The sequence below is a fragment of the Bos indicus genome, chromosome X (genome assembly GCF_029378745.1).
Source record: "Bos indicus isolate NIAB-ARS_2022 breed Sahiwal x Tharparkar chromosome X, NIAB-ARS_B.indTharparkar_mat_pri_1.0, whole genome shotgun sequence".
Taxonomy (NCBI): Eukaryota; Metazoa; Chordata; class Mammalia; order Artiodactyla; family Bovidae; genus Bos; species Bos indicus.
Genome location: NC_091789.1, coordinates 19333517 through 19349750, shown reverse-complemented (window position 1 = coordinate 19349750; position 16234 = coordinate 19333517). Strand labels below are relative to the sequence as shown.

The 16234-nt window shown below is 41.5% G+C and overlaps 1 protein-coding gene across 3 annotated transcripts in view; it reads left to right on the top strand.

Annotated features, from left to right (window-relative positions):
- Positions 1–880: 880 nt before the first annotated feature.
- The window catches only part of ZNF449 (zinc finger protein 449), a 40536-nt gene continuing 25182 nt past the window's right edge, over positions 881–16234 (top strand). The window contains exons 1-5 of one of the 3 annotated variants that reach the window (XM_070783840.1): positions 881–1002; positions 4355–4808; positions 6423–6627; positions 11184–11297; positions 11490–14407. In XM_070783840.1, coding sequence (XP_070639941.1) covers positions 4455–4808; positions 6423–6627; positions 11184–11297; positions 11490–12376 — 1560 coding nt within the window. In that variant the 5' untranslated portion in view covers positions 881–1002; positions 4355–4454 and the 3' untranslated portion in view covers positions 12377–14407. Of the gene's footprint in view, positions 1003–1037; positions 1817–4354; positions 4809–6422; positions 6628–11183; positions 11298–11489; positions 14408–16234 lie in introns of those variants that run through there. The other 2 variants (XM_070783841.1, XM_070783842.1) reach the window with 2 other exon arrangements.

Below are 16234 nucleotides of genomic sequence, written 5' to 3'. Positions count from 1 at the left end.
AAACACCGCTGACCACCCAGAAGTGAAAATTTGATTCCGGAGGCGGGAACAGCGAATGACCAATTGGAAGACAAGAGGAGGGGCCATGTTGGCGACCTAAAGATCCAAGAGCTCTCTGGTGGCGGCCGAAATCAGAGAGGCGTATCAGTCCTGAATATTCATTGGAAAGACTGATGCTGAAGTTGAAACTCCAATACTTTGGCCACCTGATGCGAAGAACTGACTCATTTGAAAAGACTGGGAAAGATTGAAGGCGGGAGGAAAAGGGGACGACAGAGGATGAGATGGTTGGATGGCATCACCGACTCAATGCACATGAGTTTGAGTAAACTCCGGCAGTTGGTGATGGACAGGGAGGCCTGGCGTGCTACAGTCCATGGGGTCGCAGAGTCGGACACGACTGAGCGACTGAACAGAACTGAATTGAGCTTCGTCAAATCCTAGTTCTTTAAGAGGACAATACAAAGATAGCTCAAGGGCACTATGATGCGGAAGGGAAAGATCAGGGTCATTATCCCCAGGAAAGCTTATTAAAATGCGAATCCTCCAGCTCACGCGAGATCCAATGCGTACGGGTGTCGGGGGAGAGCCCAGAAAGCTGAATTTTTAACAGGTCCTCACAAGAAATTCTTCCTAAAAAGAGGTTTGAAAAACATTGATCCAGTCATAACAGATTTCAGGAAGTCCCCAGCCGCTCCAGTTACTCTAGGGCTGATGGGAGAGAAGCCAGCGCTAGGATCTAGAACAGCGGCATGCCCCACCCAATCCCCAGGAATTTACAGGCGTTTAAGACCGGAAATGGGATCGCTTCCAAAAGCGGCCTCAGGACCGAGGGAGGCCAAGGAAAATCCCAGCCTCTCCCGCGTCAGCATCCTTAGAGACTGAGATCGCTGGGCGAGTGTTGTGGAGCCTGCCGGGAGTTGTAGTCCGCAGCGCGGCCGCGCGCCTGCGCCATGGGCAGCTGGACCCGGTGAGCCTGGGAGAGCCGCGGGCGCTGAGGCGGTGAGTCCCGGAGCGGCCAGAGGGCGTGGCCGTCCCTGGGGCGCGGGCGCGGGGAGCCGGGCTCCCATCTCGCTCGGTCTGAGCTAACCCGCCGTCTCCAGTCCCGATCGGGCGGCGGGCGTGGGAAGGAGCGACAGGCGGAGGGCCCATGTCCGGCCCGCGTCCCCGCCGCCGTCCCCTGCGACCCGCCGGGCCTTCGCGGGCTTCTCCCGGGCGGGGAGCGCAACATCCTCCCCGGGGAGCACGCTGCGGCCGCGCCGCACCGCGGGTACCCGATTTTCAACCTGCATTTTAGCTTGTCCCCCGATCCTTTTCCCGAGTGCCCTCTCTTTACACCCTTATTCATCCACGGGCCTTGTGGGCCCGGGTTCGCTCTGGCGGGTTTGGGGAGGAGCCATCCGCCCCGGGATGGAGTGAAGTTTTTCTCCGGAGGGGCCGACGCGGGGAAAACCCGGAGGGTCAGTTCCCTGGTCGACGTGGTGTAAGGTTTGGGACCGTCGAGGGAGGGCTGCCCAGTTGCGAGGCTGGAGCACGTTCAAGGCACGTCCCTGGATGCTCCCCAGAGACATTTAGGTGCCTTGGCAGGGTGGAGGTTAAACAGAAGCTTCCTAGGAAATGACCTTTCCTGAGCACTTCCTCTGTGCCACGGATGCTGCTGTTCCCTGCAGTGGGCTCTGCCGAGGGAACTTCTAGGAAAGAGGTGCTGTGATTATCTCATGTTAACGACAGAAGCCCTGGGTGTCAGCATCACACGGCTAGCAGGTTATCACTAGATGGGTCTGACACCAAAACCCAGACTACCATCAAGATAAAGGTGAGATGGGGACTGTGTCCATTTGGGATGATTGGCTGGAATCATGAGTATTTTTTCCTTGTCCCACTCCAAGAAGGAGGACAGGTACATGAGGTGTCCCCAAAAATACAGGCAAAGAAGAGCCACAGTGCCCGGGTGGGTACTAGGGTTGACATCTGTGGAGACATGGATGTGAGGGCCTCTGTGACCTCAGAGATTTCACTGAGAACGTTTGGATGTTTTTAGACTTTAGCATTCGGAGAAGGCAATGGCAACCCACTCCAGTACTCTTGCCTGGCAAATCCCATGGACAGAGGAGCCTGGTAGGCTGTAGTCCATGGGGTCGCTGAGGGTTGGACATTACTGAGTGACTTCACTTTCACTTTTCACTTTCATGCATTGGAGAATGAAATGGCAACCCACTCCAGTGTTCTTGCCTGGAGAATCCCAGGGACGGGGGAGTCTGGTGGGCTGCCGTCTCGGGTCGCACAGAGTCGGACACGACTGAAGCGACTTAGCAGCAGCAGCAGCAGACTTTAGCATTGCAGTAGCAGGTCGATTCCAAACTCCTCGCCACTCCCCTCTGGCATTTACCATGTGACTTGGAGCAAGTTATTCAGTCCTCCTCATCCTTACCTCAGTCTCTCACCTGTGTTCAGGACACGGTACTAGAGCCCACTTCCTGATGTTGAGTAAGGGCTAAATGAACCAATATAGGTGGGAGGCGTAGAACAGTTCCTGGCACAAGGCGTGAGAAATGTCCTTGGTTATTAATGCAGACCTGATTCCTGCTGGCCTGCCCTGTTGCCATCTATTTTTCTCATGAGAAAGTCACTTAGAATGCTGTTTCAGGGTGAGGGTCATGGTGATGTTGGCTGAACTACAGGTGACCCCTAGCGGGGAGGAATAAGGGATTGGTGGTTTACTGTCTTTGCAAGGCATAAGTCTAGCTAAGATCCCCATGGTTGAAGATGACTAAAGGCTCCTCAAAGGTAGATAAACTTTTAGGGTTCTTCACCATTGTAAATATTGCTTGCCATTTCTTCTGTGGCCTAGCTGTATTCAAAATCACAAGACAGTGGGACTTAGGTTGGAAGTGGGTTCAGAAGCCACTAAATCTGTAGGGGTTCGTTTAAGGGAAGGGTTTCTTTGCTTTAGGTCCATGGAATCCTAGAGCAGAGCTGTCCAATAGAACTTTCTGCAGAGATGTCTCTCCTTTTCTAAAAAAATTTTATTGGGGTATAGTTGATTTACATTGTTGTGTTAGTTTCAGGTGTACAGCAAAATGGATCAGTTCTACATATATTCACTCTTTTTTAGAGTCTTTCCCCATATAGGCCATTACAGAGTATTGAGTAGAGTTCCCTATACAGTAGGTACTTATTAGTTATCTGTTCTGTATATAGTGTGTGTATGTCAATCTCAATGTTCCAATTTATCCCTCCCCCCTTACCCCCTCATAACCATAAGTTTACTTTCTACATCTGTAACTTTTTGTTTTGTTGATAAGTCATTTGTATCATTTTTTAAGATTCCGCACATTTGATATCATATGATATTTGTCTTTCTGTGTCTGACTTACTTCACTCAGTATGACAATCTGCAAATCCATACATATTGCTGCAAATGGCAATATTTCATCCTTTTTATGGCTAAGTAATATTCCATTGCATATATGTACCACACAGAGATGTCACTTGAGCACTTGAAATGTGGCTAGTATGAATGAGAAATTGAATTTTTAGTGTAATTAATTTAAACATCCATGTAGGCCTGCTTTTTTCTATTGAAAGTGAAAGTGTGAAAGTCACTCAGTCATGTCCAGCTGTTTGCAACCCCATGGATTATACAGTCCATGGAATTCTCCAGGAAAGAATACTGGAGTGGGTAACCTTTCCCTTCTCCAGGGGATCTTCTCAACCCAGGGATAGAACCCAGATCTCCCACATTGCAGGCAGATTCTTTACCAGCTGAGCCACAAGGGAAGCCCAAGAATACTGGAGTGGGTAGCCTATCCTTTCTCCATTGGATCTTCCTGACACAGGAATTGAACCGGGGTCTCCTGCATTGCAAGCAGATTCTTTACCAACTGAGCTATCAGGGAAGCCCACTTTTTCTGTTGAGGTGTGGTTAATTTACAATGTTGTGTTATAGGATATTACAAGATATTGAGTATAGTTCCCTGTGCTATACAGTAAGTCCTTGTTGTTTACCTACTTTATATATAGTAATGTATATATGTTAATCCCAGACTCCTAATTTATCTCTCCCCCCAACTCACATGGGACTATTGAATACCAGATTGGAGAGTATATTTCTAGAGAATCCATAGATGGTCTTGAAGATTTTATAGCCTTATTGAAATTAAATGCAGAATTTCACGTGATGTGTATTTTTCTAGAAGAGAGTTTATGGCTTTCATCAGATTCTCAATCCCTTCCCGCCCAAGATTGATTTGCTTCCTTAGGGCTTTGGAGAAAAGTAAGCAAGTTAAGGGAGGTAAATCTGCCCCCTGGTAACCACTTCTGTTTCTCTTTTCTCATTTTGTCCCGACCTCAGCGTATACATAGGTGGCTCCACCCGGAGGATAACAGAAGTAAAGAAATTTGAATCTGCCACTTCAAGTTCCATATAAATTGCACATTTCTGGAAGAGGGCGATGGCTGTGGCCCTGGGTTGTGCAATCCAGGCCTCCTTGAATCAGGGCTCGGTGTTTCAAGAGTATGATACTGACTGTGAGGTCTTCCGCCAGCGCTTCCGGCAGTTCCAGTACAAAGAAGCAGCTGGGCCTCATGAAGCTTTCAACAAACTCTGGGAGCTCTGCTGTCAATGGCTGAAGCCAAAGATGCGTTCTAAGGAGCAAATCTTGGAGCTGCTGGTATTGGAGCAATTCCTAACGATTCTCCCCACAGAGATAGAGACTTGGGTGAGGGAACATTGCCCAGAGAACAGAGAAAGAGTTGTGTCACTGATAGAAGACTTACAGAGAGAACTTGAGATACCAGAGCAGCAGGTGAGAAAAGAGGTTGGGATCTTGGTAATTAGACCCAAAGAAGTAACAAGGCAGCTGGGACTGGATCAGACCTTCTGACTGGTACCACAGGATTTCCCTGCTGGAGCTTTCCAATTTTTCCTTCTACTGGAATCAGCATAGGTTCCAGACAGTCTCAACTATTAAACCCAACTCCACTTCTATAACAAATATTTGGTAATGTCCCCTTTACTATCCTAAAATGAAATTTATGAATAATATAAATTACATATACAAAATTAGGGAAAAAATCAATATAATAAGTGCCCTGTGGGCCAAATATTACACAAAGCCTATTTTTATACAACCCACGAAATAGTCATAGTTATTACCTTTTTGAAGGATGGTTAAAAAAAGAAGAGACAACAAACCAGTACTGCAGTACTACCCACAAAGCCTAAAATATTTACTGTCTCTTGACAAGTAAATATTGCCAACCCTGAGTTGAGTAGTCTAGAAGGAATATAAAGGAAAAGGATTGTGATTTCTTACGAACTAATAAGCATTTCATTGTGCATGTATTTGGGCTTGACTGTACCAAAACTTTATGGAATTGTCATTTGCTTGAATCTATGCATAGATACACTGGGGATATGACAGCCAGAACTTCTGAGTGATATGGTACACTCAGATATTACGAGTGGTGTTGCTGCTGGTCATATGATTTCTCAAAGTGACAAACAACTCTTGGTCAATTGGAACAATAAGTAGTATAGTCTTTCTTTGATTGCCAAAGTAATGCTTTTCTAGAAAATCTAAGTCATGCTAAAATATGCAAAAATATTTTGTGTTTATATAACCAACAGGGTGAGATCCTTGACAGGTTCTTTTTACCCACGTGAGTGTTTGAGGGAACGTTGCTAAATGGTTTGGGAAGTGGAACAATTCTTCCTTGTGAATTATATAGAATCCCATCTCTGGCTTAGAACATTCTGATAGCCATCACCTACCATCCTAGGCAAAATGCCCCATAGAGGTGGTGGCATTAGTCTCTGTTCAGAACCATCGAGTGAAACCCATAGCTGAGCAGAGGCAGAATCTTTGGGAGAAGGCAGGAAGTACTTGTGGGTGGGCATTAGGGGCACTCCAGCAGGGGATGTCGATGGGGCTCTGTAGTTAGCCTGCCTGAGCAGGAGTCATCCAAGGTTCCCTGGTCCCTAGGATAGGATGAATTTATGGTTTCCCTTTCTCTGTCTTTCTGGTTTAGCTTAGCATATAGGATTTTATCTTTGTATGGTCTAATCATGCACCACCCAGCACAGTACCCAGCACAGTGGCTCTTAAGCACTTGTAATGTGGCTGTTCCAAAGTGAAATATGCTGTAAGTGTAACATACACAGCACATTCTGAAAACTTAATATGAAACAAGAGTAGGTGAAATATCTCACTAACAATTGTTTATACTGATTACATTCTGAAATTATGATAATTTAGATACATTGGGTTAAATACTGTATGTTGTTAAGATTAATTTTATTTCCTTTTTTGTTTCATATGGCCTCTGGTAAATTTAAAAGGACATGGGTAGCTTGCATTATATTGCTACTGGGCAGGGCTGCTCTGGACTTTTAGTGATGGTTCTGGCATTTCCTCCAGCTCGATAGGCAAGAAATGCTCTTGGAAGAACTGGCACCAGTGGGAATGGCACACATACCACCAAACATCCACCTGGAGTCACCCCCACTCCAAGTAATGGGACCTGCCCCAGAAGTCCCAGTGGCAGAGGCATGGATCCCACAAGCCGGGCCACAGGAGCTGAGCTTCAGTGCTGCTGGGGAAGGCCAGCCCTTTCTCGACCCTGGTAAGGCAAGGGTTTGCTTTCCTTTCTTTGGTTTCTGTTTTGAGAGCTCAAGAGCTCTCTAGGGTTGGGGAATGCCTGATGGAAATGGGCCACTCTGATCAAGAGTAGAAGGAGGAAATATCTCTCTGGGAATAGCTGGTCACAAAGCACCTTAGATCGAGTGGGATTGAAAATCCCTTAAGCTAATGACCCTGCTCAGGAAGCCTATTTTTCTCTTTTCAATTTTGTTTTTATCATGATAAAATACAACCTAAGATTTACAACCTCAACCATTTTTATGTGTACAGGTCAGAGGTATTAAATACATTTGTAATTTTGTGGAGCTATTCCAACATCCATCTCCGTAACTGTTTTTATCTTGTAAAATTGAAACTCTATACCCATTTATACAACTTCTCATTTCTACATTCCACACCCTGCCCCCCACCCCATCACCAGCTCCTGGTTACCACCATTCAACTTTCTGTTTTAATGAATTTGACTACTCTGTGTACCTCATGTAAAATAATGCAGTGCTTGTCTTTTCGTGACTGGCTTATTTCACTTAGCACAATGTGCTCAGGGTTCATTCATGTTGTAGCATATATCAGAATTTCCATCCCTTTAAAGGCTGAATAATAATCCCTTGTATGTATATATCACATTTAGCGTATCCATTTTCCATAAATGTGTACTTGGGTTGCTTCTATATTTTCAGTTCAGTTCAGTCGCTCAGTCGTGTCTGACTCTTTGCGACTTCATGGACTGCAGCACACCAGGCTTCCTGTCCTTCACCATCTTTCAGAACTTGCTCAAACTCATGTCCATTGAGTCAGTGATGCCATCCAACCATCTCATTCTCTTTTGCTCCCTTCTTCTCCTGCCTTCAATCTTTTCCAGTATCAGGGTTTTTCTAATGAGTCAGCTCTTCACATCAGGTGGCCAAAGTATTGGAGCATCAGCTTCAGCATCAGTCTTTCCAATGAATAGTCAGGATTGATTTCCTTTAGGAGTGACTGGTTTGATCTCTTTGCAGTCCAAGGGACTCTCAAGAGTCTTCTACACCACAGTTCAAAATCATCAGTTCTTTGGTGCTCAGCTTTCTTCATGGTCCAACTCTCACATCCATACATGACTCCTGAAAAAACCATAGCTCTGACTATATGGGCCTTTGTTGGCAAAGTAATGTCTGCTTTTTAAGATGCTGTCTAGGTTTGTCATAGCTTTTCTTCCAAGGAGCACGTGTCTTTTAATTTCATGGCTGTAGTCACTAGACAATGGGAACTCAGGTCAGAAGGGTGGGGGACAGGTCAAGGGGAATGGTTAGTGGCCTCCACTGACATGGGCTTTGAGCATAGGTTGGGGAATACAAACTGGTGATAGTGTCAGAAGCAGGGCTCTGAGAGTCCAGGAGGAGGAGACTGACTGCACCAGAGGCATAAGGATCTGTGTGTTATGCAAGATAATGGAGGTGGGTAGGGGTGGAGTTGCTATATAATTAAAAATTGCATGAAGTTAACATTCAGGAAGAAGCTCAAGTTTGAGCGCACATTTCCTGTCTGCATCCAGGGTATGGTGTAAGGTGTAAAGTTAGGTTATTGAGATTTTTCTTCCTTTTTAATATAGGCATTCAAAGCTATAAATTTCCCTCTAACTAAGCACTGGTTTTACCTCCCAAAGTTTTCATTTTCATTTACCTCAGAGTATTTCTAATTTCCCTTTTGATTTCTTCTTTGACTGATGGGTTACTTAGGAATGTGTTGTTCAATTTCTTTATATTTGTGACATTCCCAATTTTCTTTCTGTTACTTATTTATAATGTCATTTTAGTGGGGGAATGTACTTTGTAATTGTGATCCTTTAACATTTTTGAACATTTGTTTTATGGTATAGCATCTCGACTGTCCTGTAGAATTTTCTCTGAACCTAAGAAGCATGTATATTCTGGTGTTGTTCGCTGTGGAGTGTTATCTGTAAATGTCTGTGATGTTTAGCTGGTCTCTGGTATTTTTAAGTCTTTTATTGTTGATATTCTGCCTAAATTTTCTATCTAGTAGTGCAAAGAGGTGTTGAAGTCCACAACTATTGTTATCAATTGTCTATTTCTTTTTACATTTTTTTCTTCATATATTTTTCACTGTGTTATTTAAGTGCACATATGTTTATAATTGTTACATCTTCCTAGTGGATTGATCCTGTTATCATTATGAAGTGATTCTCTTGTTCTACTATCTATTTTGTCTGATATTAATATAGTCATTCTGGCTGTCTTATGGTTGCTTGCTGCTTGCATGACATATCTTCTTCTGTTCGTTTACATTCAGTCTGTTTGTATCTTTGAATCTGAAGTGTGTTTCCTTGGACAGCATATAGTTGGATTTTTAAAAATCCAGTCTGATGATCTCTGCCTTTTGATTGAGTTGTTTAATTCATACCATTTAATCTTATCTTTGATATGGTTGGATTTATATCTGCTATTTTAGTTTTCATTTTTGGATAGGTCTCATATCTTTTTTGTCCCTCTATCTGTCATCTACTGCTTTCTTTGACACCAAGTAAATATTTTAAATGTAACATTTTACTGACTTTAATGAATTTTCACAATTTTTAAAGTTATTTCCTTAGTGGTTACTCTAGAGTTAACATGTACATCTTGACTTATAATCAGCTTCAGATTTATATTGACTTAATGTCAGTGAGATGTAGAAATATTTCTCGTATGTAACTCTATTCCATTTTACCCCTTCTGGGGGTATTAAAAATAGATGTTTCTTAATTTTCTAGACTTTAAATGTTTCTTGTGTTATTTTTAAGAATTTTCACCAGTTAAACTGGGAAATAGGTCTAAGAGCTCCTCATGGTATCATACTAGAAGTCTGTCTCCCTTCCTACATTTAGGTTATACGTCAGTATTTCACATGTAGGCCTTTGCTACTCTCTCTGCTTATTTCAAGTTTCAGTTTGCTTCCATTTTTAATACATAATGGCAGCTTTCCTTTGACCTGTGACCTCCAGTGTATTTGATCTTGGTCTCATTGCCCTGTCATCCTATTCTTAGCTTTGAAACCCAAACAAAAACAATATAGTGAATTTAAACAGAATTTTATATGAAGCACATATTTGTTTCTTAATCTTAAAAGATCTTTTTTCCCATGAAAATATAAAATAAGATATTTTAGTCCACTTCCTATGTTTTGATATAATGGTTAAAATTCATCAAATTAACCTGCTAATATTATGTTAATGGTGCTAATATTTAAACATCATGCTGCATTTCTGTCTAAAATGAGCTACTTCCAACCCACACTTGATGATGGACCAGTTAACTTGGGCAGAGCAGAGAAGGCAAGGAAGGGATATGGAGAGAGACTGTGAGCCAGAGAGGCTCTCAGTAAGGAGAAGGTAATAGGGCACAGTGAGGGGGGCACTGAATGGAGAAATTTCTTTGGTTGTTCTTAGCCTGACAGTGTGGAGAAGGCAATGGCAGTCCATTCCAGTACTCTTGCCTGGAGAATCCCATGGACGGAGGAGCCTGGTAGGCTGCAGTCCATGGGGTTGCTAAGAGTCAGACATGACTGAGCAACTTCACTTTCACTTTTCACTTTCCTGCATTGGAGAAGGAAATGGCAACCCACGCTGGCAACCCACTCCAGGCAAGAACACTCAGTGTTCTTGCCTGGAGAATCCCAGGGACGGGGGAGCCTGGTGGGCTGCCGTCTCTGGGGTCGCACAGAGTCGGACACGACTGAAGCGACTTAGCAGCAGCAGCCTGACCGTGAGAAACACTCTTTAATGGTTACTTGGGGTAATTTCAGGAGAATCAGTCCACTTCCAGATTTCAGCTGAAGCAAACAGAAACTGCTTTTCTGGTTGTCAGCCCAGTCAATTTCCATTATAATTTGGAAATCTCAATTGAAATTATTCCAATAAGCAGTTGCATAACTTCTGGCTTTACCTCTCTTCATGTAGTACTCAATATCAGCATCTCTCAGTTTCAATGCCAACTTTATGAAGATTTATTTCATATTTTGGCTCTAACCTAGGGTCTTCCCTGGTGGCTCAGTTGGTAAAGAGTCTGCCCACAGTGTGGGAGACCTAGGTTCAATCCCTGGGTTGAGAAGATCTCCTGGAGAAGGAAATGGCAACCCACTTCAGTATTCTTGCCTGGAGAAGTCCATGGACAGAAGAGCCTGTTGGGCTACTGTCCATGGGGTCACAAAGGGTCAGACACAGCTGAGTGACTAACACTTTCACTTCACTTTCTTGGCTCTAACCTAAATAAATCTATTATGAAAATAGATAAAGTAGCAATTTAGTGTATTGATTTCAGCGCAGAATTGATTCACTCCCTTCCATAGGTTAGAGGAAGAGTGCCTTAAGTTGAACACAAAGGTTGTTCTCTCATTTTTTGCTCTTATCTTTAAAAAAAAAGACTCTTGCAAGAGATTCCAGGTGATGTAATAGTAATTGAGGAGGAAGTGAATATTAAGCAGCCACATGTCCAAGATATCAGGCTGAACTCTGTAAAAACCTTTGATGACCCAAATTATTATGCTTCTCATCTTTCTTCTGGCAAGGATACCCAATACCAAAACTTGACGTGAGCTTTCCATTGGAGCATAGAGAAGAGGCATGGGTGAAGGAACTGCAAGATTCCAAAGAAATTAAGCAATTACTTGATTCCAAGTTAGGTAAGTAATTGTTCATTGATACCACACAAGAAAGAAAAGAAAAAAATCAACCTTGATCAGGGTAAAGAGTTTTGGATTCTACTAAGGAACATCTCTTATTTCTATGAATGGTTTAATATAAACTCTTCATTTTCCCTCATGTTCTTTTCCATGTGGGACATGGTGAGATCTGTATTCTGTTTCTTCTCTCAGGTTTTGAGATTGGAATAGAAAATGAAGAAGATACTTCAGAAAAACAGAAAAAACTGGAGAATATGTATCCATTTATTGTTACTTTAGAGGGGAATGCTCTTCATGGCCCCATTTTGCAAAAAGACTATGTACAGCTAGAAAATCAATGGGAAACCCCTCCAGAGGATTTACAGGGAGATTTAACAAAACTTGTAGAGCATCAGAACCCCTCAGCAGGAGAGAAACCTGAGAGCTCCAACTTGGAAGAACCTCTCAACCCAAGACCCCATAAGAAGAAGAGTCCGGGTGACAAACCTCACCGATGTTCTCAGTGTGGGAAATGTTTTGCTCGAAAGTCACAACTTACAGGGCACCAGAGAATTCATTCAGGAGAGGAACCTCATAAGTGCCCTGAATGTGGAAAGAGATTCCTCCGTAGTTCAGACCTTTACAGACACCAACGACTTCACACAGGGGAGAGACCCTATGAATGCACTGTGTGTAAAAAGCGATTCACTCGGCGGTCACACCTTATAGGGCACCAGAGAACCCATTCCGAAGAAGAAACATATAAATGTCTTGAGTGTGGGAAAAGCTTTTGTCATGGATCAAGTCTTAAAAGACATCTGAAAACTCATTCGGGTGAGAAACCTCATAGATGTCATAATTGTGGGAAGAGTTTTAGTAGGCTGACAGCTCTTACTTTGCACCAGAGAACACACACTGAAGAGAGACCTTTTAAATGTAATTATTGTGGGAAAAGCTTTAGACAGAGACCAAGCCTTGTTATTCATTTAAGAATTCATACAGGGGAGAAGCCATACAAGTGTAGTCATTGTTCTAAAAGCTTCAGACAGAGAGCAGGCCTTATTATGCACCAAGTCACTCACTTTAGAGGACTTCTTTAAGGATTGTTAAAGGAAATGAATCCTATAGAGATTGATAACTAACCCCAAAACAAAATCTTAAACATGCAGCAGCCTGTTTGTCTTGGAAGAATTCTTTTGTTTGAGCTTGTAAGAAAAGAAAAGCTTTTTTTTCTACTTTAAAAACCCATCTTCCAAGTTATATGAATTCTAGAGTATCTACCTACTCTTGCAGTTTTCATAGATTTGATTTATTCTGTCTCTGCAACTCATTTTTTATTACATTGACAAATTTTGTGAACCAAGCCAACCGTATCGTAAATGTCAGCATAAAAATAATGGCAATCCTTTTCAGGGTAGGGTCAACATAATGGATTATCATATTTATCTGGCATATCTATTACAGTATTACCATAATTATTCTGCTGTCATTATTAAAGGTGATTATATTAGTTTAAAACTTTATATGTGTCCCAGGTGGCAACAAAGGGGATAGTGTATTTTACGAAATAATAAAAATATGTTAGGAACACGTGGATGAAGAACATTTCGTTTGCCTGCTATGAACTGGGTTCTTTCCATTGAAAATTTTGTTTTTGAAGAAATTAGAATTTTAATCTTTACTTTTGAATTTTGCAAAGTTGACTAATCTGCTTAGTTGGCAGTCTGGGGTGATGCTGCTCAGAGCTGAGTATTGGTTTGATGATTTATTTTGTTCCCAGGATAAGTCAACTCTTTGTGGAAGAACCCATTTGCCAGTTGAAGTCATACAAGTAGACTCTAATTTAATTTACACTGACTGAGGAACCAGTATCCATTGCTTTTCACTCTCCTTTGCTATTCAACTGTGTGTCTCTCAGTGCTTTCAAATTTTATCCATTCTTTAATTCAGTGTCTCCCTAAGTGTGTGTCATAGAACACCTATTTCTGTAAGATAGTTTGCAAATAAGTTTGGGAATCCCTTCCTGCTGTTTCTGCTTTGTAGATTCACAGTGCACTTCAGCCTATGAGGATTCTGAGAGGTCCTCTCATGAAGGTGGAAAAAGTACCTCTTTTGGCTCACTGTTTTGCAATCCTGTTTGACCCCAGAACCCGTTTCCATGTATACCCAATAATAACCCACAGAGCTCTTATTCTGCAAATATTCTTGGAACACACTGCCTTTAACACATGTTTCTATAGCTATCTGTATAGCCTGATTGTTCTCAAGCCTAGCTATTTCCAGTTGCTTCAAGCGTGTTATGAAAGTCTTTACACTTATTTTTTTTTTATGTAACATACACACATCATTTAAGGAGGATCAGTAATTCAGATATTTATGCATTGCTCAGTGATTTGTAACCTCTTTGAATTTTACTTATAATCACGCACACATTGCTACTTATATAAATGTTCTCATATACTAGTGGTTATGACTCAAGTTCCTATAGCAAAGGAAGAACTCTCTTTGTCAGTTAAAGCTGTTAATACATGAAAATATTCGTTCAGCCTAGTTCCTTGTTAAAAAATACAAGCAATAGGACATTCAAGTATTTTCCTTTGTGAGGATACCAGTCATCCTTTCCTTAAACTAGAATTAGGGAAAGTATATTTTTTTCTATTCCATTAAAGTTCTTGCAACTGATATTTAATACAAGCATTGTGGGGGTATGTACTATGTGCCTAACTAGTCCTGTTCTAGGCTTAATGGAAACTATTAAAAATTAATTCATAAAGAGTTTATAATATCTTTAGTTAAACAAGAGTTGGGAAACAAATGGCGAGCAGTGCAAGAGAGTTTGTAGTTAAGTGTCAGTTCATACCAAGTACTAGAGCCAGGATGTGTCCTTCATTGTTGTCATCCAGGTCCCAGTATGATGCTGCTATAAGTTTGTGGATAAAATTGAGATCCCAGTAGCAATAAACATGGAATAGGGGAGGAGTCTGAATGTAGAGGTAAATAATACTGAATGTAATGCCTTCTCTTTTCTCTCTTGTGGAATTGCATTCAAACCAGGACAGTGCCTTAGAATGGATGAGCCCAACTGCTCTGTATCTATGCAATATTTTAATAAAGTGAAAACGTATGTGCTCTTCCTGCTTTGATCACATTAACTAATTGTTTGAACTTAGAGATGCTTCCCTGAGCAGTGGCAACAAGCACCACAATGGACTCCTGCCCCGACTTCAGTTGGAATCTTTATTCTCTGCAACCATGGGTTTATGTATCCATTTTAGCATTTAATGCAATCAATTTTAGCTAGTAGAGTTAGTTGTGGTCATAAAAGGAGCTTTATCATCTACATCATGAACACACATGGCTGGATTTTATAGGGTAGAGAACATCTATTCTTTATCTCTTTGTCATAGTATTCTGTGTATAATAAGCACTAATAAATATTTGTGGCATCGGATCAAGGATTATATGAAGTAGTTCTTAGAAACATGTCATAGTTAGAACATGGTATGGATGTGCCTAATTATACTTCTGAGCATTTCAAATAGGGCAAAACATAGTACCCACCTCGTAAGTACTATGAAGATGAAATATATTTTGTTCAGGCCCTGCACAGTGTACACTTGCAATAAATATCCAGCATATTGTATCTTAAGTATTTGTTGTTTAATGATAAAAGCATTTTAAGGCTATGAATTTTCCTTTAAATATGACTTTGGTCACATTCCATACATTTTATATATAATGCTTGTATTAGCCAGGATTCTCCAGAGAAATAGGGAGGATGGATAGATGGAAATGTATGCATAAAATTTGTATATGCATAATATATATTTTTATATATAATTAGATTGATTATAGAAATTCATCCATATAGTTACGAAGCTTAAGTCCCATAATCTGCTGTCTGCAAGCAGATGAAAAAGGAAAGCTGGTGGTGTAATCCAGTCCAGGTATGAAGATGTAAGAACCAAGGGAGCCAATGGTTTATCTCTCAGTCCAAAGCCAAAAGCCTGAGAATGGAGATGCAGGGGAGGCAAGGCAAGGGGAGCTGCAGGTGTAGGTCCCTGAGTCTGAAAGCCAGAAAAGCAGGAGCTCCAGTGTTCAAGGGCAGGAAAAGATGGACATTCCAGCTGAAGAGGGAATTTGCCCTTCCTCTGCCTTTTTGTTCTATTCAGCCCCTCAACAGATTGGATGATGCCTACACATATCAATGAAGGTGGAACTCAGTTCACTGAATGAGTGCAAATCTTTTCTGAAAATACTCACAGACATGCCCAGGAATCATGTTGTACCAGCAATCTGGGCATCCTTTAGTTCAGCCAAATTGCACATAAAATTAACCATCACCATGTTATTATTGATGATTTCAAAGTTATCACAGTTTTCATTATAATTTCTCTTTGACCCAAGAACTGTACAGCATTGCCATTTTCCTCTTAATTTTTGGTTTTCCTGCACTGTGATTAGAAAATGAGGTTCACTTTATTTCTACTTTTAAAGTTCATTTAGGTTTTTTTAAAGGCACATTTAATAAAATTTGCAAAGTGTCCTTAGACCCTAGAGAATCCGGATTCTCCTCATTCTTTTCTAGTCTTCTGTAACAAATATGGAACAGATGAGAAGACAACTCGTCTCCTAGTCTTTCCTCAGGATTAATAATCAGTTTACTGAATCCCCTAATTCTGGAATTTTAACTACTGGTATCGAGGAGTGATGTATAAGTTAGTCTCTATCTAGCCTTTTCCAGATTGCATTGTCAGACAGGACTTCTCAGAGGTCTAGCATGACCTAAGTTCACATTTTTTAAGGATTAACAGGTATTAAAGTATTACATATCCTTCGTCTGAGTGAGTGAAATCCATTACAATCCCCAACATGATACAAAAACAATATTTTATCTCCAAGGAGTACCTGGAAACCTGATTTATATATTAGAGAACCACTTTACATTCAAAAGATAT